This window comes from Ahaetulla prasina, chromosome 9 (genome assembly GCF_028640845.1).
Source record: "Ahaetulla prasina isolate Xishuangbanna chromosome 9, ASM2864084v1, whole genome shotgun sequence".
Lineage (NCBI taxonomy): Eukaryota > Metazoa > Chordata > Lepidosauria > Squamata > Colubridae > Ahaetulla > Ahaetulla prasina.
Genome location: NC_080547.1, coordinates 14,069,632 through 14,094,359, shown reverse-complemented (window position 1 = coordinate 14,094,359; position 24,728 = coordinate 14,069,632). Strand labels below are relative to the sequence as shown.

Here is a 24,728-nt window from a genome sequence, read left to right as displayed (position 1 = left end):
TGCAATTAGTAGGCGATAAATTTGACCAAAAAACCCAAGAACCCACTAGTAACTTAATGCGCTTTTTGTAAATGGAAATAATTCTTACTAATATTAAAGCCAGATAGCCAGCTGAGCGAGTCAAATAGTGTTTCTTTCTCAATTAATCTCACTTTTTTTATGGGATGTAGTGTAGTAAATGCTGCAATCAGGGAAGACCTGCTGCAAATGTTAAATCCAGTGTTCTTCTGCGTTCTTCTTCTTGGCTAATAATGATACACAAATCTGTAGCTACACCCAATCAATGTGAAGCTTTGTTCGTTTTAATTTTTTTCTTAAAAAAGGGAGGAGTTGCACTTTTGTCTGCTTCTTATAGATTTAAGAATTTCCAGCCAAGTACAACCAACTCCAAAAGAAAGAAAAAATAATTTCAAAAGTTATCATCAGTTCAAACGCTTGGCTTGACATTGGTTTTTGAGTAAATTCTGCCCTCTTGCGGCGCAACTCACTAATTGTGTTCATTTCTTTTTTTTTTAAAAAAAATGTTGTTATTGATTTCCATTTTCATAGAGGGAGGTAACTATGTAAACAGTGCTTTGTTTTCAAAGGCAAGAAATCCCAGCGGGAAAAGTAAGGCTCACATCAGTGGAGAATATGGACTGCATTGCTTAGCTACCAACATTAGCAAATTTAAAAAAGCAACCCTTTTTTATGCCTACATTGCAAGTATAGAGCAAAAAAAAATAAAAAATGTGCATACTGGGCTACTTCTTTGATACTATTCATTTTTAGAGGAGCTTCTCTTTTGGTGAGTAGAGATTAAGAGGAGCCATGTTTCCTTCAAGTAGTTTGTTTTGATAATATCAAGATCAAGTCAGGTACTAGTAGCACACTATAAAACCTTAGTAAGACCACACCTAGAATACTGCGCCCAGTTTTGGTCATCACACTATAAAAAAAGATGTTGAGACTCTAGAAAGAGTGCAGAGAAGAGCAACAAAGATAATTAGGGGACTGGAGGCTAAAACATATGAAGAACGGTTGCAGGAACTGGATATGTCTAGTTTGATGAAAAGAATGACTAGGGGTGACATGATAGCAGTGTCCCAATATCTCAGGGGCTGCCACAAAGAAGAGGGAGTCAAGCTATTCTCCAAAGCACCTGAGGATAGGACAAGAAGCAATGGGTGGAAACGAATCAAGGAGAGAAGCAACCTAGAACTAAGGAGAAATTCCCTGACAGTTAGAACAATTAATCAGTGGAACAACTTGCTTCCAGAAGTTGTGAATGCTCCAACACTGGAAGTTTTTAAGAAGATGTTGGATAACATCTGAAGTGGTGGATAACGTCTGAAGTGGTGTAGGGTTTCCTGCCTGAGCAGGGGGTTGAACTAGAAGACCTCCAAGGTCCCTTCCAACTCTGTTATTCTATTCTATTCTATTCTATTCTATTCTATTCTATTCTATTCTATTCTATTCTATTCTATTCTATTCTATTCTATTCTATTCTAAAGATATATTCAGGACTTGTGAAGTTATTTAGCTCTTCTCCAGGAGGGGGTGTTATAGAACAAAGAAAGAAGAAGGAGATAAATATTGGGATCAAGACAGAAATATCCAAAAGTAACTCAATATTCAAAGGTAATTCCAAGTACAGGTGTTTTATTTTTCTCATTCTTGCAGAATACTTGACTCTAAAGACTAAAATTGTGACCTTCCCCATCAGTGTAATATGTGTTTTAAAAAAAACAATCCATTCATGTCTTTGGAAATGCAAGCACACTTGAGACAGAGCTACACCCTAAATGCTGTATATCTGAATACTAATCTGCTAACACGTTATTACATTAATGCACCAAAGGATGTACTGTTTGTTTGGGTAAACAAAACACATATGCATCGCTAATCATTGGGCATCGGGTACAGCAGTATATGCATTGTTGTTTTTGTTAACACTCCTCCCAAAAGAGAGATTTTCAGCAGGCCTTTTAAGTTAGGATTTAATCCCTGTTTCCCACGCCATGTTTTCAAAAGAAAAGAACCAGGAGTGAAACCATCCATTAAAAAAACCAAAAAAACACAAGTACAAACAATTAGATCCCAAGCACTCTGTTGGAAGAAAAATCCAGTCTGGTTCCAAGCTGGGAGAAAGCGCTGGAAATAAAATGGAGGCTGACTGCAAGGAAAGAAGGTTTATTTGGTTTCTAGAAACTTCAGTGACAGTAGCAATATTTCTGGGGTGGCTGACAAAACCGCTGAGTGAGTGCATGGATCTGTATAGGTTTCTGGGGTTTTGTGTTTGAGATGCTCCAGGGGGTTGTGCAATGTAGTGAGCCTTGTGTCTTTTCCTATTTCAGTGGTAGTGGTTTAATTCTATTATGTCCTAAAGGTCACGTCCTGTCCTTAGAATTTGGGTGGGGGAATGTAGATTTTAATCCCATCAGCTCCAACCTTCTGTGAGTTTGGTTTATGAATAATTACCCCAGTCTTCCTAAATGGATACAAAATTTCCATCTCTCAAGACTTGAGGCTATTAAGAAAGATTGGGGCTGCTTTCTGCCTTTAAGAACATGTTTCTCCATTTCTCCTTTGGGGAAATATCCCACCCTGCCTCTCTTAATAGTAAGAATAAAGAATATTTTAATCTGGGAAGGGGGACTTCCTACAACACCAACTATACACAATAAAATGAAAGGGTACTGATTCATTTCTGGTTCTTTACTACTTCTTCACATTGCTGGCTATAACCAAAATGTCAATTTTTTTAAAAAAAAAATTAAAATAAGCCAACAATGAATAAACTATCATTCTTAAAACTGGTCTTTTTTTAAAAAAAAAAAATGACTGCTTCCCCCCACCCATCCACTGCCAAAGCAAGGTTCTTGATATATTGGCCCAGGGGTGAAATGCTCCTGGTTCAGACGGGATCGCCTGATCTGGTAGCGATGGTGGCAGGTGGTTTGGAGAATTGGTAACAAAAATCCCTGCTCCTCCCGCCCCAGCTGAGCTGCGCGATCATCAGAGGCTCTTTTTTTACTTTTAAAAGCATTTTTTGTTTGGACAAAAAATGCTTTTAAAAGTAAAAAAAAAAAGCCTCTGATGATCGCGCGGCTCAGATGGGATCGTCAGAACCCTTTAAAAGCATTTTTTTACAACCTCTTCAGCCGAAGAGGTTGTAAAAAAAAAGCTTTTAGAAGGCTCCTCTGGCGATCCCAGCTGAGTTGCCTGATCGCCAGAACCCTTTAAAAGCATGTTTTCTACAAGCTCTTTGACCAAAGAGGTTCTAAAAAAAAAGTTTTTAATAGGTTCTGGCGATTAGGCAACTCAGCTGGGATCGTCAGAACCCTTTAAAAGTTTTTTTTTCCTCTGGCTGAGCTGCCTGATCATCAAAGGTTTTTAAAAGCATTTTTTTTACAACCTCTTCGGGCAAAGAGGTTGTAGAAAAAATGCTTTTAAAAGTAAAAAAAAAAAAGTTGGCCATGCCCACCGAGTCACATTACAACCCCCCACCAAGCCATGTCCACAGAACCGGTAGTAACAAATTTTACATTTCACCCCTGTATTGGCCCATATTGCGACCAGAAAGGAAACTAGAAAAACAATATTGATGAGAACAGAAATCATTTCATTGGCTTAATTCTTCTCTTTCAGCCGCCTGTTGTACTTGGATGTCACAAGCACAGACCGAATTTAAACGGGTGGCCGAAGCGAACGTAACTTTGCCCTGCCATCATCGCCTTCACCTTCTGGAGCCAGCGAGTCTGGATATAGAGTGGCTGCTAAAGAATTCTGAAGCTGAACCGAAAGTGGTAGGTCTTAACCTAGCGTTCCAACTTTAAGACAGGAGGACTTCAACTCCCTGAATTCCACATGCTGGTGGGAGAATTCTGGGAGTTGCGGTCCACATGTTTTGAAGTTGCAAAGGTTGAAGGACACTCCTCTAACCGCTAAAACACATTGCCTCTAGATCAGTGATGGTGAACCAGAACGTGCGTGCGTGTGTGTGCACCGGAGCACCGGAAACCCAAAGATCAGCTGGCCGGCGAGTGCAGGCCTGTTTTGGGGGAGCATTTTTTGGGCATTTTCAGGGCCAGTGTCAGCCTCCGCTTGCTCCCGTTTATTGGTTTATTGCTAAGAGTTAATTGCTTTATTACTGTTCTATTATGGTGGGTAATATATCCCTGCTTTAGGTCTAGCATGCTGCACCTGTCATAGTGATGGGAGGGGAGGAGAAACTGCATGCTGAAGGAGAAATGAAACTTGTCTTGGAAACGAAACTTAAAGTGAATGGGTTACGATCCCGGCATACTAGGGGGATGGAACCATCTGAAGATGCACCCCACATGCCACCTATGAGGAATGTGGATTGGACAAGACTGACTGGACTACCGGCGGGGAGGGGGGGGGTGAGGGCTTGAGCCTTAACGCTTCTATGTGTAATCCATGCCTATTACCTCAGAGCTTACTTTCACTTTGTTGCATTCAGTTCATACTCAGTAAAAGTACCTTTGTCTACAAACCATGGAGTTGGGGTTTTCCTTTCTTGACTATTGAAAGGAGGCATACCTCACAGCCATTTCCAGGCTGTTTTTCGGGCCGTTTTCAGGCCGTTTTTGGGGGGTCATTTTCAAGTTGATTTTGGGCCATTTTCAGGCTGTTTTCTGGGCTGTTTTCAGGCCATTTTTCAGGCCATTTTCAGGATGTTTTGGGGCTGTTTTCAGGCCATTTTTCAGGTCATTTTGAGGGCCATTTCCAGGCCGTTTTTGGGGGCATTTTCAAGCCATTTTTGGGCCATTTTCAGGCTGTTTTCAGGCTGTATGTCAAGCAATTTTCAGGATGTTTTTTGGGCTGTTTTCAGGCCATTTTTCAGGTCATTTTTCAGGCCATTTCCAGGCCATTTTTGGGGTCATTTTCAAGCCGTTTTTGGGCCATTTTCAGGCTGTTTTCTGGGCTGTTTTCAAGCTATATATCAAGCCATTTTCAGGATGTTTTGGGGCTGTTTTCAGGCTGTTTTTCAGGTCATTTTGAGGGCCATTTCCAAGCCGTTTTTTGGGTCATTTTCAAGCCATTTTTGGGTTATTTTCAGGCCATTTTCTGGGCTGTTTTGGGGCTGTTTTTTTGGGCCGTTTTCTGGGCCTTTGGGGGGCTGCTTTTTGGGCGTGCATGTGCACTGGAAACCAGAAGAGCAGCTGGTGATGGCACGCATGCCCACAAAGAGGGTTCTGCGTGCCACCCTGGCACACGTGCCATAGGTTTGCCATCACGGCTCTAGATCATTGTTATAAGGCTCATTTTCTAGGATAGTCAATATTGTCAATATAGAATGAATATTTATAGGTATGAGAATGTAGAAAGTTAGCACCCACCCTTCCGAGAAGAACGAAACATTCTGAGAAATATTAAAAAGGCAGAATAGTGTATTTCCCTAAAGGAAACACTTGTTCTTGGAAAGCAGCCCTCACCTTTGCTAATAACCCCAGCAAGCCTGGGTCAGCCTACCTACAAGACAATTAGACCTTCAGCTCCAGGGTGGGGATGGGATTAAGACATAACCCTCCAGGACATTATAAGATTATCTAGCAGCAGGGCTCACTGCATTGAGAAATCACCTGGGGACATTACATCAGCCCAAGGTTCATCCGGCCTTGAAGGGTACCCAGAGGCTCCAACTGGTCCAGAATGCGGGTGATAGAGGGAGCACCTTGTGGATCCCATGTGACACCCCTCCTGCGCAGTCTGTACTGGCTTCCGGTGGTCTTCCGGGTCCAATTCAAGGTGCTGGTTATCACCTTTAAAGCGCTCCATGGCTTAGGACTGGGTTACCTACGGGACCGCCTACTGCCATCAGTAGCCTCCCACCGACCTGTGCGCTCCCACAGAGAGGGCCTCCTTCAGATACCGTCAGCCAAACAATGTCGGCTGGCGACCTCCAGGGGGAGGGCCTTCTCTGTGGGGACCCCTGCCCTCTGGAACGAGCTGCCTCCGGGGCTTCGTCAACTCCCCGACCTCCGGACCTTTCGCCGCGAGCTGAAGACGTTTTTATTTTGGCGTGCAGGACTAGCTTAAACGTAGTTTTAATTGGGGTTTTTAATTGGGGTTTTTAAACGGGGTTTTTAATGTATCCAAATTTTAAAGGCCATATATCGAATTAGTTTTTTATATTGTTTTTTAACCTGTGTCATATGTATTTTTGGATTTTACTGGCTGTGAACTGCCCTGAGTCCTTCGGGAGAAGGGCGGTATACAAATTTAATAAATAAATAAATATAAATAAATAAATAAACCAAATTTGATTCAGACAAATGTGACTCCACATGGGAGTCCACATAGAATACATATTCTTGCACAGGAACAGGAAGCTCAAGTTCAAAGCCCAAGAGAAGGTATAAATACCTCTCACTCTCCACTCCATGTGGTCAGCTGCCCAGGACTTCAAACTCATAAGGTCCTGTCCATCAATAAACCATCTTTCCAATCAGCCTCCATGTTTCCAGTGTCTTTCTCCCCACATGGAACTGAGCCAGATGGATATTTCTTCCAACAATTAAGGATGTGGGTTTGTAGCAGAGGTGGGTTTCAGCAGGTGCTGACCCGTTCTGGAGAACCGGTAGCGGAAATTTTGAGTATTTCGGAGAACCAGTAAATACCATCTCTGACTGACCCCGCCCCCATCTATTCTCTGCCTCCTGAGTCCCAACTGATCGGGAGGAAATGGGGATTTTGCAGTATCCTTCCCCTGGAGTGGTGAGGGAATGGAGATTTCACAGTATCTGTTGTGACCCAGGCCCAAGTAGGTAGTAGACGCAATCAGTTCAAAAACAAACAGACTTTATTAGAACAGCTGAGAATTAACTCTTTCTCAGTTGTCCAAACCAAATCAAAACAAATTCTTCAGTTTTATCACCAACCTTGGTCCAATTAGGCAAACTGCCAAAGGCTTTTCTTAGCAAAAGTTCAAAAGCAGAAGACACCGACAAGAAATAAATGCAGCAAGACAAGGAACAAGGCTATCAATGTTGTTTTCCGGCAAAGAGCCCAAGCGCCATTGCTGGTCTTTTAAGCCTTATGGGAGGGGCCAATCATCTCTTGGACCTTCTCCCGAAATCGTCCTTTTTGCTTGAGCTGCTCTTGCCTTCTGGCAGCTCTTCTCATGTGTGCATTAGGAACAGGCTCCTCCTGTTCCTCTGCCTCACTACTATCAGCCTCTGGAGGCTCCGGAATCCGCACATAACTCCCGGATGGCCCTGGCCCCACCTCTGCCTCTGACGCAGAGCCCTCATCCAGGACTTCCCCAGCCGACTCCATTGCCAGTTCTGCAGGCTGCTGGCGGACCACAACAGTATTCTTCCCCTGAGTGGGGTAGGAATGGAGATTTTACAGTATCCTTCCCCTGCCATGCCCACCAAGCCATGCCCACAGAATCAGTAGTAAAACTTTCTGAAACCCATCACTGGACTTTGTAGGACTATGGATCAGGCTTTCCTGCAGATGCACCCTACAAATAGCTTCATTATACATGCTGATGTATCAGGCATAATTAACAGAGGACCAAGCAGAAGGCAAAAAGGTGTTTAAACATTGTCATTCTATAACTCTTTAAACCGAATAAGTTTTGTTATGCCCTCGCTTACTACAAACTTCCCTGGATAATTTTGATTTGCCTTCATTGTGATTATAGCTCAAAAAGAAAAAAGCCACTTATAAAAATGTGAATCGCACATTGGTTTTCCTACAAGGCTTTACCAAGATTTCATAGCAATCAACTGAGCGTTGAAAACATATCTATTTTTTCAACTGGACTCAAGAATGGCTGATGGACAGTCAAAATTATGAGTCACGACAAGCCATCAAATATACAAATTAGTGGTTATAGCAGGAATTCCAGGATCCAACAGCCATCTTAAAAATCACCTCTTTTCCAGTCTTCTCAATTAAGAGGACTGGATATGTTTTGTTTTGTTTTCATACAGTGCAAAGATAGCAGAAGATATATGGATGTGCGCTTGAGCTTTTTGAAAGAATCGGAAGAGATCAGCCAAGTACTTTTCTCTTTCTCAATTGCTTGGCAAAACCAGCAGTTAAAGTTAACTTTTCCCCAGACAGGCAGCTCTGCTGATGAAATGAAGTGTGAGATAATCCTTTAAACAAACAAAGAAAAACCATTATCAGGTTATGATCAGTTCCAGATTACAGCTTGGAGGCTTAAAGTGCTATTCACTAAACACGGAGATACATATGACTTTTAATGAGAAACTGTCCAAGTGATTGAATGCTAAAACCAGGGACTAAGAATATAGTTCCCTACCTCTCTTTCCCCCCCTCAAAATAGTGAAATAAAGTGGCAGATTTTCAAAATAAACCCTTCTGCTAGTTCCAATTACAAACAGTCATTTGGAGATGATAAGTCTGGTTGTTAGAGATTGAAGAGAACTCTATATTTCATCGCCTTAAATTCACTTGCAATAGACATGTTTTCCTTCTCTAAACTGGAACTATGTTAGAAATTTATAGTGAATTTATAGTGCATTTTATAGTGAACCCTAGTTGAGTTAGTTAAGGTGGCTCAGTGGCTAAGACGCTGGGTTTATCGATCAGAAGGTTGGCAGTTTGGCGGTTCGAATCCCTAGTGCCGCTAACAGGGTGAGCTCCTGTTACTTGTCCCAGCTTCTGCCAACCTAGCTGTTCAAAAGCACGTAAAAAATGCCAGTAGAAAAAATAGGGACCACCTTTGGTGGGAAGGTAACAGCGTTCCGTGCACCTTTGGCATTGAGTCATGCCGGCCACATGACCACGGAGACATCTTCGGACAGCGCTGGCTCTTCGGCTTTAAAACAGAGATGAGCACCGCCCCCTAGAGTCAGGAACAGCTAGCACATATGTGCGAGGGGAATCTTTACCTTTATCTAGTCAGAGTGTGTTGGAAGAAATATCCGTTCCAAGCTGGGAGAAAGTCACTGGAAATATGGAGGCTGATTGGAAAGATGGTTTAATGAAGCAGAACCACATGGCTTCTGGGCAGCTGACCACATGGAGTTGAGCGTGGGGGGTATTTATACCTTCTCTTGGGCTTTGAACTTGAGCTTCCTGTTCCTGTTCAAGAACATGTATTCTATTGGCTGTTGTCAGACTCCCATGGGGCCATGCGGGGTCGTGTTTCTCTGAGATAAGCTTGGCTGAAGCTTGGACTCTGATACAATGTCCTTAGGAGATGGTGCCATGTGATGAGCTCTGCTGCTAGATGGGTAGATCCTATTATGTCCTGTACGGTCATGTCTTAATCACATTACTCCGGAGCTGGAGGTCTTTTGTCTTGTAGATAGGCTGGCCCAGTCTTTCTTAATGGGCACCAAATATATGCTGGGGAACTGCTCTCTGCTCTCTTTAAAACATGTTTCGTGTTTTATCATCCAGGGAAATATAATATTCTGCCTTTTTAATATTTCCCAAGATATTTCATTCTTCTGGGAAGGGAAGGGCTTCCCACAAGTGCATGTCCAACAGAACCATTAAGGCATACGGCAATTATGAAACTGAATTGGTGCACACTGTTATTAGCCATTTTGGAAGCTTGCTTTGTTTATTGGTTACGTGAAGTGAGTCATCATATCTGGTGAACAAAGAAATGTTGCCATAAGTTTTAATATCCCCTTTTGCCAAACTAAGTTAGCAAAGCTGATGAGTATCTTTGCCTCCCAGGTCATCACTTATGCAGGAGGCAACATCTATCATGATATGATCAAAGAACAAAAGGGCCGCGTTTCATTCGCCTCCAATTTCCTGAGTGGAGATGCTTCTTTGGAGATCTCTCTCCTGCAGCCAAGCGACTCTGGGCAATATACGTGCAAAGTTAAAAATGCCGGACAGTATGAATGGACACACATCACTCTGAAGGTTCTAGGTAAGACGGTCACCACGGTTTCAAAACAAGTATTTAGCTTTTCTGTTGAATGTATCAGCTTTGGAAGCCGTCTTAGACCGGAAGCTTCCGTGCTGCCACTTTCTCATGTGTGGGAAAATAGGAGAGGGGGATTTAGTAGAGGGGTTGTCTTTAGACCAGTGGTTCTCAACCTTTATAGTGCTGCGACCCCTTTAATACAATTCGCCATGATGTGGCGACCTCAACCATAAAATTATTTTCGTTTTGAATTTATCGCGCCTAAAGCCGTATTGGCTAGCGATCTGAACTGCTTGCGATTGCCTTGAGGACGGAGGCATTAAAGCGGAGACTCCTCCCCTATTAAGTTTATCGCGCCTGAAGCCAGATTAGGCTAGCGATTGGGAGTGATTGCAGCTGGCTTGAGAGGGAGACACCAGAGCAAAGATTTCTCTCTTTTTTAATTCATTGCGCCTGAAGCCGAATTCGGCTAGCGATTTGAAGAGCCTGCAGCTGGCTTGTGGAGTCAACCATTGAAGCGCGATTCTTCGACTCGCAAGTATACTTCCCATATTTCCGATAGGCGACCCCTGGCAAATCGTCATTCGACCCCCAACGGGGTCCCAACCGACAGGTTGAGAACCGCTGCTTTAGACATAATAGCATCCTTCCTGTCGGTTAGGGTCAAGCCAATCCTGCCTCTGGAGAAGGAGTGGTCGGAGTGCTGTCTCTAGAGATGGGACAGATGGCAATTGGAGCATGTGATCGACTGAGGAGGGAGGGGATGTTTTGGGGGTTTTTGATTTACTGAAGGAAAACCCGGACCTCTCAGATTCGGGTTTTCCCAGATGTGTCAGTTTACCTATCCTAGTAAACAGAACTTTGAAAGATGCTTGCTTCGGAGTTTTTATTTGGAGTTGGGGGGTTTTCTGGAACGCTGACACCGGAGTGTTTTTTCCTGACGCACTGATTGTCCCAAAGGTGCTTTTTCAGGAGGGCAACTGGACTTTCTTGGTCTTTTTTTTTCCTTTTGAAGACGTTTTGCTTCTCATCCAAGAAGCTTCTTGGATGGCCAGAGCTGAAGAAACTTTTTGAATAAGAAGCAAAATGTTTTCAAAAGGAAAAACAAGGGAAGTCCAGTTACCTCCTGAAAAAAAAAGTACCTTTGAGACTTTTTGTCTGGAGGACTGAGAATCTCTACAGACGTTTTAGCTATACAATTTGCATCTCGTTTATTTATTAAAAAAGTAAGTATATGATTTGGGATGAACACCTTTTTGTGTGGAAGTAGGAATGGATTTCCAGAGTAAAAAAAAATTGCAGACTACAGGAACCAGGAGCACCACTCAGGTGACCTTGAGGACACAGATAAACAAGCAATAGCAATAGCACTCATATACCGCTTCACAGTGCTTTGCAGCCCTCTCTAAGCGGTTTGCAGAGTCAGCCTCTTGCCCCCAACAATCTGGGTCCTCATTTTACCCACCTCGGAAGGATGGAAGGATGAGTCCAACCTTGAGCTGGTGAGATTTGAACTGCTAAACTGCAGCTAGCAATCAGCTGAAGTAGCCTGCAGTACTGCACTCCAACCACTGCGCCTGTTGTGTCTTGCCTGCCCTCAGAGCAGCCGGGGCCTTCTTATCTGCTCCCGAACACGGAGGAATGTATGCCTCCCGGCCCCAGTCCTGGCTCCATGCCCAGACAAAGTGCAGAAGAAGGAGCACCTCCCTGCCCCAGCCCTGACTCCATGCCCAGGCAAACGGAGCAGCTAGACCCCTCCCCATCCTCCACAGCATGTGAGCCTGAGGAGGGTTTATTACCAACAGCTGATTGGAGTAATCCTCGCATCAGAAGATTGGATAGGCGGAGGCAACAGAAGGAAGGGAGGGGCAGGCCTTAATGAGTGCTGAGTCATGGAGCCACACCCCATGGCCTATATAAAGGATCTACTTTCTGGCAGTCTCTGAGTCAGGCAAAAGTCGAACTTATCTTGCTGAAGTCACTTACTGGTCTCCTGCCTGCTCTGAGGACTTTGCTAGGACTTTGGGCAGAGCTGCAGAGGCAAACCTGATTCGGATTTCCCTGACCCGGCCGTCAGCGGAGGAGTGGGACACGACAGCGCTACCTCGGCTCTTCCAAGTGAGATAAACCTCCAAGTGCTTCAAGGACCCTCTAAAACTTTTGGTGTTCCCGTCCTGTGTGCCGGAAGTGGCACGTGAAACCATCCCATGAGGCATGCGCAGCCCCGCTGGCCTTCACATGCGCAGGATTGGCGATACCCGGAAGAGTGGCAGTCCATCACGCATGCAGGAACTGGCACCCAAACACCCGGATACCGGCATAGAAGCGTGCCCGACGAACAGCTGGCCATCACACATGTGCGCGACGTCAACTCAGAAGGTCGGGTGCCAGCCTGCGCATGTGTGCTGGAACACCACTCTTCCAGGGTCCGTCGCTCCCATGCGCACAACGGCCAGCTGACTGGCACGCCTTTGAGCACAGGAACATGGAGGAGGTGAGGCCGCGCATTCGTCACGGGATGGTTCCGCGTGCCGCTTCCAGCACGCTTACCATAGGTTTCCCAACACTGCTCTGAAAGGATGCAAATGACCAGCTGTCTGCAAGGAGTATAAATCTTTTCATTCCCCCACTATCCAGTCAGAGCTGAAGAAGCTTCTTGGATGAGAAGCGAAATATCTTCAGAAGAAAAAAAACAAGGAAGTCCAGTTGCCTCCTGAAATAAAAAGCACCTTTGAGACAACAGTGGCTTGGATCTCTCAAAATCTCTACGGAATCTCGCTGATATTGTTTTTTTTCTTCCTTTCCAGAAAAACCTTCAAAACCCAAATGCTGGAAAGAAGGGGTGGCGTCCGAAGGAAAAGAAATCACTTTGCAGTGTAACTCCATCTCTGGCACAGCCCCTATTATGTACACGTGGCAGCGTGTAGACATGAAGGGGAAACTCGAACCTTTGCCGCCCTCGACACGTCTCAGTAAGTTTTGCCGGTTCAAACCGCCCCGCCGCTCCTCCATGAATTATCCGATTCCTCATTTAAAACCACCACTGTACAGGGGTGAAATCTAAAAAATTTTCCTACCGGTTCTGTCGGCATGGCTTAATTGGTGGGCGTGGCTTGGTGGTCAGGTGACTGAATGGGCAGGGCCAATAATAATAAATAATAAAAATAATAAAGTATACAAAACTTGGGAGCCCACCGGTCTACCTTCTTTAAAAATAGAGGCACCAGTCTACTAATTGCCTTTTTTTGGGAGGCACCCGTCTACCTTCTTTAAAAATAGAGGCACCGGTCTACTAGCCGCCTACAGCGCTGATCAGCTGTAGTGCAACCCTTTGAAGCATCGCGGCAGTCATTTAAGGCTGTTTGCAGCTATATCACCACCGAGAGCTTCAGGGACAGAGAAGAGGAACAGCGAGGCGTGGGCGGTGGGGGGGTGGCAGGGATTTTTGCTACCGGTTCTCCGAACTAACCGCTCCCATCGCTACCGGATCGCGCGATCCAGTCTGAACCAGGAGTATTTCACCCCTGCTGCTGGATATTACGCGGACAGATTGATTCGACAATTTAATGATACCATTATGCTGTAAACATTATTGAATCTTGTCCCTTCATTTATTTTAGATCTGTCTAATCCCGCCCAAATTATTATGAAGAATCTGACATGGATGTTCACCGGGTCTTATCAGTGTACTGCCTCCAATGAAGCAGGAGAGGATAGCTGTGCCATACAGGTGACAGTGCAACGTAAGTATGGAAGGTATCTAGAAACATTTGAACTTGGAAAACTACTGAAAATCAAAGCACCCGAAGGCCAGACAAGGAACAACGGATGGAAACTGAACAAGGAGAGATTCAACCTGGAAACAAGGAGGAATTTTCTGATAGTGAGAGCAATCAACCAGTGGAACAGAAATTGCCTTTGGAGGTTGTGGAAGCTTTCAAGGAGAGACTGGACTGCCATCTGTCAGAAATAGTGCAGGGTCTCCTGCTAGGGCAGGGGTTGGACTAGATGACCTTACAAGGGGTGAAATTCAAAATTTTTCCCTACTGGTTCTGTGGGTGTGGCTTGGTGGCGTGGCAAGGGAAGGATATTGCAAAATCTCCCTTCCCTCCCCTACTCTGGGGCCAGCCAGAGGTGGTATTTGCCAGTTCTCCGACCTACTCAAAATTTCCACTACCAGTTATCCAGAACCTATTAGAACCTGCTGGATTTGCCTTAGGCTGCTGGCGGACCAAAGCCAGTTGACTTTGCTTGTCACAAGGTCACAAAAGGGGATCATGTGACCCCAGGACACAGCAATGGCCATAGATATGAACCAGTTGCCAAGCATTTGAATTTTGGTCACGTGATCATGGGGGGATGCTGCGAAGGTCGTAACCATGAAAAAACATCCGTAAGTCACATTTTTCGGTGCCCTTGTAACCTTGAATGGTCACTAAAAGAACTGTTGTAAGTCAAGGACTACCTTTTAAGTATAGTTCTAGTCCCAATAAAGGAGAATATCTGTAGCTCAGGGTTGACGTGAGGGGGTCCTTGATACTCTCAGAGTTGGTGGTTTTCTTGCAGAGGTTTTTCATTCCCCCAACTAGGTAATCTCATCCAGGCTAGCCACTAACACTGATAATGTTACCTAGTTAGGGTAATGAAACACCTGCAAGAAATCAAAATCAAGCTCAGGGAGCACCAAGCAGGGGAGAAATGTAAAATTTGTTACTAGCGGTTCTGTGGGTGTGGCTTGGTTGGGGGGGTGGTAATGTGACTGTGTGGGCGTGGCCAACTTTTTAAAAAAAAAAAAACTTTTAAAAACATTTTTTCTTCGGCCGAAGTGGTTGTTAAAAAATGCTTTTAAAAGCCTGTAATGATCAGGCAACTCAGCTGGGATCGCCAGAGGAAAAAAAGCTTTTAAAGGATTCTGATGATCCCAGCTGAGTTGCCTGATCGCCAGAACCTTTTAAAAGCATTTTTTCCTACAACCTCTTTGAATAGAATTTTTTTTTATTGGCCAAGTGTGATTGGACACACAAGGAATTTGTCTTGGTGCATATGCTCTCAGTGTACATAAAAGAAAAGATACCTTCATCAAGGTATAACACTTAATGATAGTCAGAATAGAATAGAATAGAATAGAATAGAATAGAATAGAATAGAATAGAATAGAATAGAATAGAATAGAATAGAATAGAATTTTATTGGCCAAGTGTGATTGGACACACAAGGAATTTGTCTTGGTGCATATGCTCTCAGTGTACATAAAAGAAAGGATACCTTCATCAAGGTACAACATTTACAACACAATTGATGGTCAATATATCAATATAAATAATAAGGATTGCCAGCAACAAGTTATAGTCATACAGTCATAAGTGGAAAGAGATTGGTGATGGGAACTATGAGACGATTGGCCGAAGAGCTTGTAGAAAACATGCTTTTAAAAGGTTCTGACGATTCCAGCTGAGCCATGCGATCACCAGAGGCTTTTTTTTTACTTTTAAAAGCATTTTTTCGGCCAAAGAAAAAATGCTTTTAAAAGTAAACAAAAAACAAAAAACTGATGATAGCGCAGCTCAGCTGGGGGGGGGCATGGATTTTTGCTACCGGTTCTCCAAACCACCCGCCACCATCGTTACCGGATCGGGTGATCTGGTCCAAACCGGGAGCATTTCACCCCTGGCACCAAGGAACTCTTGTACTTCTAGTCTTCCAAGGGAATTGGTTTCCTTTTCTGGTAGGACTGTCCCAGTTCTCGGTAGAACATGGCTGAATAATCGAAATGGGTAGTGATGTAACACGAGTCATTGTCACCAGGGCTTTTGATTTAGAAAGGGCAGCAACTGGTGCACCAGTTTAAGCTGGGAAAAGGCATCCTCAGAATATTAATCAAAAGTTCACCACCCCCGCTTTAGTCAAAACCTCTCCGGAAAATTTCATGTCGATGTTAAATAACACATGGATGGTAGCTGGCCCTGTGGGACTTAAGAGCATTTCCCTAAGAGTATCAACCGGAACTGCCCGTTTAAAAAAAAAAAAAAAAGACCGACACAATCTTAAAAAGAGTCTCCTACGCTAAATCCCGATATGCAGTTCTGAAGAATGCCACGTTTTGTCAGGTATCTAAAAGGACTGGGTGGCTAGGGCGTGCTTCTTCCTTCATCTGGAATTTCCTTGTATTCAACACCGGAACTTAAGTTTTAACAAACGAAAAGTCTAACGTGCAAAATATGCGAAGACCAAAACATTTTAACATTTTAAATCTAAGCTTTAGGAGTCAGGTATGTGAAACATGCAATGCAAAAGAAAGCTGAGGCAACACGGAGTGCATTTAAGGGCAATTAATGGTCTGTACGCAACAAGGTGGATTGCACCATTATTGCATATCTGAAGTGATAAAACTGCGACCATTTGCATAATCTGAGATGCATTGGCTGAGGAAAAACTGAGAACAAAACAACCAGCCCACACCTCCAGGGTAGAGTTAATTCAGTTTAACCTGTGTTATAATTTTATTCACAGTTTAGCCATGGAAAATGAAGTCTCCCTTGAATTCAAGCTCGTTTCCATGTGTCCATGTTGTTTTCTTGCTAAGTCTACAGAAGTGGTTTGTTTTCAACTTCTTCCAGAGTAATTTTGCAACTTTCCAAAGTAGTGTAGAAACTTCCGGGGACTTCCTGTTGATCTCTGCCTCAATCACAAATCCGGGTCAGCCCAGGGCTGTACCTCCTGTGGCATAAAACGATGAGAATATATACTATCCATTTTGAGATAAAAGAAAGGAATTGAAAATGTCTATGCAAGGATGCCAGAGTGACAAGGAGGAGTATTTGGCTGTAGAACAAATAAAACATAGCATTTGTTTTTAAATCGACAGATCCCCCAAATGTCGGCATCGTTGCCGGAGCAATCTGTGGAGTGATGGGAGTATCCTTGCTCGTTGTCCTGGCTGTGTGGCGAACTATTAAAAGGAAAGAAAAAAATAAATACGAAGAAGAGACTCCAAATGAAATCAGGTGATTGCTTCTGTAAAAAACACTCTTAAGCATTCAGAAGTTGCAATGCCTTTTAATTTTATTACAGAACAGCCTCAGAACTGGAGGGGATAATATATGTCAGCAATAAAGGGAATGGTTTATAGGCGATTCCAAAATCAATCACCAACATTCAGTTTTAAAGGGGATCGCGTAGTAGGGTTCCAAAACATCTCTTTCTAAAACCAAGTGAAGCGAATCTGAGTTGTGAAGAATCTCCTAATGTGCTCCATGAACTAACAGTCCGTCAAAAATAAGTATATGTTTTGTGCTATTTTTAAAGATTTAACACATTTACTGTACCATTTCTTTTGCTGGATTAGAACTGCAATGTCCTTTGGAGAAAATTTTCCTCCCTCTGAAACAGCTCGATTGTTTATTTAAAGCAAATTTACATTTTCAAAGATGGAATGAGGATTTCCTTTGTTTTGAACTGTTTAGTCATCAGCATATATGGGAGGGTACCCACACTTTTCATAACTTGTTTTCTGTAAGATGACAATATTTTGTGTTGAATCTACTCTATCATAGCACATCACTTCTTACTAGATGTTTCTTGAAGTTTCTTTGTGGGGGCATTTACAGGAAGTTTTCAGAAGTATGATTCAACTGGCAACTCCCTTATGACTCAAAGGAATCCTGCAGTTTAATCCTATTTGAATTACAATTCCCTCCTTTATATTCCTTTACTTGTTGCAATCCAATCATGCTGACCTCTATAGTTTTTGAGCAATCATTAAAGATCCTCAGTAAATCCTTGATTTACCCAAACTGATTTTTGTAAAATCAACATATCAAAAGGTTTTATTTTTAAATTCCACTTCCTTGCCTACTTTTTTTTTTTTTTTTGCTCATCCTTTGTGCAACTTCAATATCTGGATTTTTTCTTCTTTTTATTTCACTGCTAGTTACTGAAAGCCACATAAAAGGGTTATACATTAATTGGCATTCAAAGTAGAGGGTGCCACAAAACGGCACAATTCATTTTTCATGTTTAACACAGGAAAACACAAGGAAAAAAAAAACCTATCATACTTGAGGGAAATCCAAGAACTAGGGAAAAAGTAATGAATTTTGAATTCGAATTAAAAACTTATTCAAACTGCATCCTGAAGTAGATGGACAAGCTTCTAAAAATGAAGACAAATCCATAAAACATAGAAGTATCAACACGTTATGGTAGGAACCAGCCTGAACACTTCTGCTGACATCAATTTTAGATGAACTTGCAGCTTTTTATGGAAATAGAATTCTAAACAATACTTGGATTTTTACTCTGACCCAACAACCCATTGCCTTGGAAGGATGAATACTGTGTAAAAGGTAGATGATGTTCTGTGTAAGTGTAAATCTCGGTTGAGTCAGAAACAGGGCAATTATGTAGGTCACATACAGCAGTCCCTCTGAAATTCGCTCCCAGAATTCAGGCAGAGTGTCTGGAAGGAGAATCCATTTCTAAAGGCAGGGCTTAAAGTGTGAGAGTCAACGGTTCCATTTGTACATTGGCCCAGGACTGACTAAATTATGGTTTGATGAATTAACCCAACTGCCAGATTCACACAAAGTAAAAGAATCATAAAGTAACTTCAATGTCTAGGTTCCTAAAACTCATTAATCTATAAATTAGTCAAATGATTTTAGCAGGACGTATCTGGGAAAATCCAGCTAAGCCCAGGGATCAATCACTGGGAGAACTAGGACTACAGAAAAGAAAAGGATAGCAAGACATTCCTGGAAACAATCAGGAAATTGAAATAAATGTCTTTTAAGACTCTTAGAGTTCTGACTAAAGGTCAGGAGCATTTCTATTCAAATCCAGAAACTTATTTGTGAGTATAATTTATTGACAACATTTCTACTTCTCGGTCTAATGTGCCTTTATCAGCTTATTAGTCATGATTTTATAAAAAAAAATACTATGAGTCAGCTGAGGGAGAACTTTTTATATCGTGAAGGAGTGGTTAGGAAGAGATCTCTCCAGTCTACCTAGAACAGGGTTTCTCAAACTGTGAGGTAGACTTCCTTGGGCAGATACAGACAAAGTCCAGGGGAGGAATGAATAACCTTTCAGTTACATTGTTATAATTAATCCACCTTTTCACAGTTTCATTGTATTGTTTTCATTGTTCATTTCCCTTCATTTTGGTGCTTCATTTTTAAGGGAGGTATGCACACATTAAGATCACAAAATTAACAACAATTAGGTCACTTGCTGAAGAATGTTTTATTTCAGTCAGTGTCTCTAGAGCAGGGATGGCCAAACTTGGCCCCTTGAAGAGTGGTGGACTTCAACTCCCAGAATTTCCCAGCCAGCAACTTGCTCATATTTATAGCTCATGCTGGTTGGGAATTCTGGGAGTTGAAGTCCACCGCTCTTCAAGGGGCCAAGTTTGGGCACCCCTGCTCTAGAGTATTCTTTCTTGTTCCTCGGTCATGAAAAAAAAAAGGTTCAAATGCTTTATCTCCCTGAAGCTTTCAAAATAGTATTACCATTATTACAAGTTGCTTTTACCATACAGCAAATAGTTCTGTTCAACAGTTGAATAATAACAATAAGAAAAACAATGCCAATTCGATTCCAAACATCTGGCTTGTGCAACCAACAAAAATAATATAATAGCACTGCAGAGAATTTAAAAAAGAAGAAGCAGCAGCAGCAGCAGCTACTTCTTTTAACCAAGATGGGTGAAAAGTATTTTGTCAGCAGGAGCAGCTGATAAAATGTAGTAATTTTCACCGGTCTTGGCTTAGAAAAGCTATCTACAAGTAAATATGGCTAGACTGCCGGCAGGTAGCCCAAAGGATTTGCTAAATCTCAAACACACCGTTGTATGACTGTTACTGATCCTTTATTACTCAGTTTTTCAATCATTTTTGCTTTCTTTTAACCCCAGGGAAGATGCAGAAGCACCCAAGGCCCGATTAGTCAAGCCTGGCTCTTCCTCTTTGGGCTCCAGAAGTTCACATTCTGGTTCTTCCTCAACAAGATCCACAGAAAACAGTGCCTCTCGCAGCCAGCAAACCCTGTCAACAGAAGCTACTCCACACCTAACACCGACGCAGCACAGCCACCTCGAGATGAATGGCAGGAAAATTGAGCCAAAGAGAAGTAACTACACCAGTCTGATCAAAACGGAAGCAACCCCTACAATGATGCCTGCTCAAAGTCGAGCTTTCCAAACCGTTTGATTACTGTTTGGTCTATTTGGCCTCCACCTATATCCATAAATTACATGCACTGCCAGCATTATGAAATTATTTTATTTTCCAATGCAACATTGGTTTTCTATAGTCATGCACATACACACAAAGAACAAAAACCCTCAGTATTTTTTTATCTTTCTGTTTTGAGGTACAAGCAGACTTGGAAAAGAGAACTCGTAAAAACAATTATTTCTATTTTTTTAAGATCTTTTTTTTTTTTTTTGCGATTAAAGCCTGGAAGGAGAAAAGGGAATGCCGACACAACAGGAATAGCATTTTGCAGTTTTGGACCAATTTGCTTTTAAAAAAAAAAATACTGTGGAATAGAGATGTTCCAGCAGAATTCTTAAGGGAAAATTAAATGCATACATATACAATTGTTTTCTCAGTTGTGTCCTATGTTTTTCACTGCTAATGTTAAGTCTGATCAGCTTCAAGAGAAAACTGACAGGACTTTGCATGTGTCCTTTTCTTGAATTATCAATATTTGGACACATCACCACCAACGAAGCAGAAAACTGTAACTTTGGGGAAAAGCGAGAAGCAATATTAGACTTTAATTGGTCTTCTTTACTGGAGGGAATTTCTGTGAACATGGAAGTGCATTAATTAAGAAGGTAGGTATGACTGAATACGGCTAAAGAATATAGACATTAGCCCACTGTGACCAAGCTAATGTATTTGTATGTATGTATATATTCATAAATAATAAGCAATTCCACTAAAGGGAATTATATCCTAATGGATCATTAGAATGTGAGATCAGCATCAAATCCTGAATTTCATTTACAAGTTTTTAAAAATGGTGTTTTTAAAATACTGTTCTCTATGCTGGACATAGTGACATTCATTTTTAGGATGAGTAGTGCCAAAGGGTTTTTGTGGGGGGGGGGAGCATTTTTGGTCAGAATACAATGTCATGATTAGTAAACATTTTGAGGTAATAATCTAGAAAATGTGATCATTTGGATGGATACAGCATAGTCAAACTTGTAAAACTAACTGCAAAATTTAAGAGATATAAAGAATGGAAATGAGCTGGAAATGTAGACTTCAGCACGGGTGTTAAGAATGCTTTCATCTCTCCAAAGTGGAAAGTCTCATCTATGGACAGAACTAGTATCACCCAGCTTTAACGATAAGAAAATGCAAGTTGTTTGATTTCAAGTGCCAACTAGATTGCAAAGATGATGAGTTTTAAACTGATATTATTCCAGGGGGATTATTTCCATCACATTCTTAAACACAATCAGCAAGAAGAAAATAAGAGAACCACTAGACTCATATTTTATAGGAGTAATTTATAAATGGTGACTTAGGATTCAAAAGTAGGATGTGCATTGCTAATACAGGGCAGTCAGTATTACAGAGCTTATAAGACTCTGACAGAAAGCTATTTTCCCAAGAAATAAGAAGCAGGTTTCCAGCTATACAACAGACACACTTAATTTAGAAGTCTCCATAACAACATTTCTGGAGTATCTTGAAGCACATTCAACTATGATTAAAGTCGGCATTGCATGAATTCCTCAGCTGAGTCTTATATATGTTCGCTCAGAAGAACCAGACATGGCAGGCTTCTTGTCTGCTTGTTTAGAATGTTACAATTATTTCATCCCTCTCAACCAAGCTAATTTATCCCTTATAGACCTTAACTGAATATTTAAAAAGCAATTTGGCTTACAACCTATCATCAAGTCCCATAACTCAACAGGAAGAAAGTAAAATCCAAGGCAGATAAACTATTTCATCATTTTATTTATACCAAAGCTCAGTATAATGCAGGTTATCAAATCATGATAGTTATCCCACGTTGTTTCCACCACCTTTTGAATTAAAAAGCTATTTAAATCTTATTTTCAAATTGATGCTTAGTGAATGAGGTATAGAAATCAAATAGTTAGGACGATTTGCTACAAAATAGAGCAGACCTGTCTTAACTCCTGTGGGAGGGGAAAGAATGGGGAATCACAAAATTTAGTATATGGAAAATTTAGTGTATGTTCCCTGAAAGATAAATTGGCAATACACACTCTATTAGTTTTCCACTTTAATAAACATCCACTGCACAGGAAGTGAAAAATGTTTCCCTAAATCACATGCAAATATATACCAAATTCAAAAATGAATTACTCCCAATGCCACCTCAACCATTAGCACAAAAACTATGCTCAACGATAGTAAAATGCAACAAAACTCAAACAACCCATTCTATAAATTCATACACACAAAAAACGATTCTTTAAAAAATTCTGAAAGTTCTGCCTTTTAAATCAGCAAAAAAATATGCATGGCCCCCCTTCGCTAATTAAGCACCTCTCCACTTCATCAGTGTTCTTTATGCTTATTTTTTTCAACTCCCTGGTTTGCGTTCTTTCTTCTAAAACCATCTACTCTACCCTTATTATAGCTCCTTTAAATTATCCACATTTCATTTACTTTCCTAACCCACTCCCTTCCTCTTAGGTCACTTAGTTTTGAAAGCTTACCCTGTAGCAGCCTCTGTTTCCTTTTTCCTGATAAATCTATAGCCATCTACCTATCCAATCTTTTCTTTCCTGAAGCTGTACTTTAACCATGGGGATACAGAAAATGGAACAGTAGCAGCTAGGCCTCCCAAATGCCCAAGTGTTAATTTTGTTGTTTTACAAGTCTTTAAAATGTTTTCTATTTCAAAACAAGCAATTCATGGGAGGCGTGAAGAGGGACCTGTCTTAGAGCACAGTTGGACAATTACCCTGTTTCCCCAAAAATAAAACATCCCCTGATAATAAGCCCAATCGTGCTTTTTGAGCGCATGGCAATAAGGCCAAGTGCTTATTTCAGGGCTCAAAAAAATATAAGACAGGGTCTTATTTTCGGGGAAAGATGGTAGACACTATACTGGCAATCCCTCTAAACTCTAAAACATGATAGTAAAGTTATTTATTATATACACAGATGTTTTGAACCTCCCGTTTATATTCAGCAGCCAAACTCTGCAAACGATCTGAATTCTACCACTGAAGAGAATAAATGAGATAAGCTAAATCTAATGTAAGGGAATTTCTCAGCTATTAAGAAAGGAGGAAATTTTGGTACAAGAAAAACCAGTATGTCACATCACTAGGATTTCACTGTAAAAGGGAATATTTAAGCACAATGGCTTCAAACTCATGACCTTAAATAGTATCTCACAAGGGAAACACTATACTCTGGACAGCCAATTGTTATTTTGTAAAGTATTCTTTAAAACATTGTTACCTTGTATGCCATTTACTATGTAGTACTATGTATTACTGTTGTACAAATTCCTACTTTTTGTTTTTATTTTTGAACTGGTAAACTGAGAACACCTTCTTGTCTGCCGCCATCCATAATTTGTGCTCAGCACAAGCAAAGCAAAAGGGAGTAAATATTTATTTTAAACCATCCTGATTCCACTATTTGAAGACTTCATTGTTTTTAAATAAAGGCTGCCAGACTGCAGTTCGGCTAAACCCAAAGATTAAACTCCTCCGACCAGTTTTTTTATTATTATTATTTCAGGGCGAGGTGAACACGTTCAACAATATTTAAGGTTAATATTAAAATGCAAGGATCAGCATCTTGGGATAAATCCAGAAAAGGGGGCTGAATGAACCGTATTTCTGAATGACCAACTACCCTGTTTTCCCGAAAATAAGACCCAACCAGAAAATAAAGCCTAGCATTATTTTTCTGGATGCTGGTAATGTAAGTCCTACCCCAAAAGTAATCCCCAGTTAAGACCATCAACAGACGGAGGCATTTAGTACTGTATTTCCCCCAAAATAAGACCTAATCGGAAAATAAGCCATAATGCATTTTTTGGAGCAAAAATTAATATAAGATCTGGTCTTATTTTGGGGTAAAACACGGTATGATCCAGTCTGCTTTTTGGGTTGAAAGCCAGCTTTCATTGCCCACTTGGGAGGGTGGGAAGGAAGCATCCCATTTTTTTCCTTGTCTCTGCAAATCTTTGGGCTTAAAAAATAGAAGAGGAGGAGGAGGAGGAGGAAATCTGCCTTTGCTTCTTGAAATAGTTTGGCCAATCACCACCTATTGGGATTAAGGAGGAGGAGGAAAATCCTTTCGGGGGTCAGGAGAGGCCACATGGCGCCTGTCATCTCTGCAGATTTGACTGAAGGAAATCGATTGCGCAAGCAACTCTTTCCCTGCAAGTCAAGGCGCTCGCGGCCTTCATTAAAACGCCTCTCAGGGCAAGAGTGTCCTTGAGCATGAGCAGAGTGCCCCCCCTCCCCTCGCTTTACGGCTACGGGGGGCTTTGACAACCCGGCGAGCTTAACCCCAGAGGTGCTTTTTTTTCAAGAGGCAACTGGGCTTTTCTGGGTTAGCTCCCCCACATCTCGGGCTCCCCCCTGTTGCTGCCGGGGACTATGGGGGCTGTAGTCCAGTATCAAGTTCAGTATTTCCCGGCGCGAACCGGGAAAGAGGCGTTTCGCGGCTTCGTCCCCCCCCCACACACACACACACGGGTTTCTTTCGTCGAGCCGCTTCGGCTCTCGTCCTCCGCTAACCCCAGCCGTGGCCTTTCGCCAACGCCCTGCAGCAACCGCAAGGCAGCTCGCTCGGCCGCCATTTTGTCCACGGATTTCTCCTCAGCAATC

General features: G+C 42.0%; 1 protein-coding gene across 1 annotated transcript in view; it reads left to right on the top strand.

Moving 5' to 3' along the window:
- The window catches only part of CLMP (CXADR like membrane protein), a 69,594-nt gene extending 45,800 nt beyond the window's left edge, over positions 1 to 23,794 (top strand). The window contains exons 2-7 of the mRNA XM_058194398.1: positions 3,631 to 3,788; positions 9,676 to 9,877; positions 12,682 to 12,846; positions 13,495 to 13,617; positions 16,740 to 16,878; positions 19,791 to 23,794. Of these exons, the coding sequence (XP_058050381.1) occupies positions 3,631 to 3,788; positions 9,676 to 9,877; positions 12,682 to 12,846; positions 13,495 to 13,617; positions 16,740 to 16,878; positions 19,791 to 20,085 (1,082 nt within the window). The 3' untranslated portion in view covers positions 20,086 to 23,794. The remainder of the gene's footprint in view (positions 1 to 3,630; positions 3,789 to 9,675; positions 9,878 to 12,681; positions 12,847 to 13,494; positions 13,618 to 16,739; positions 16,879 to 19,790) is intronic.
- The last annotated feature ends 934 nt before the right edge of the window (positions 23,795 to 24,728 follow it).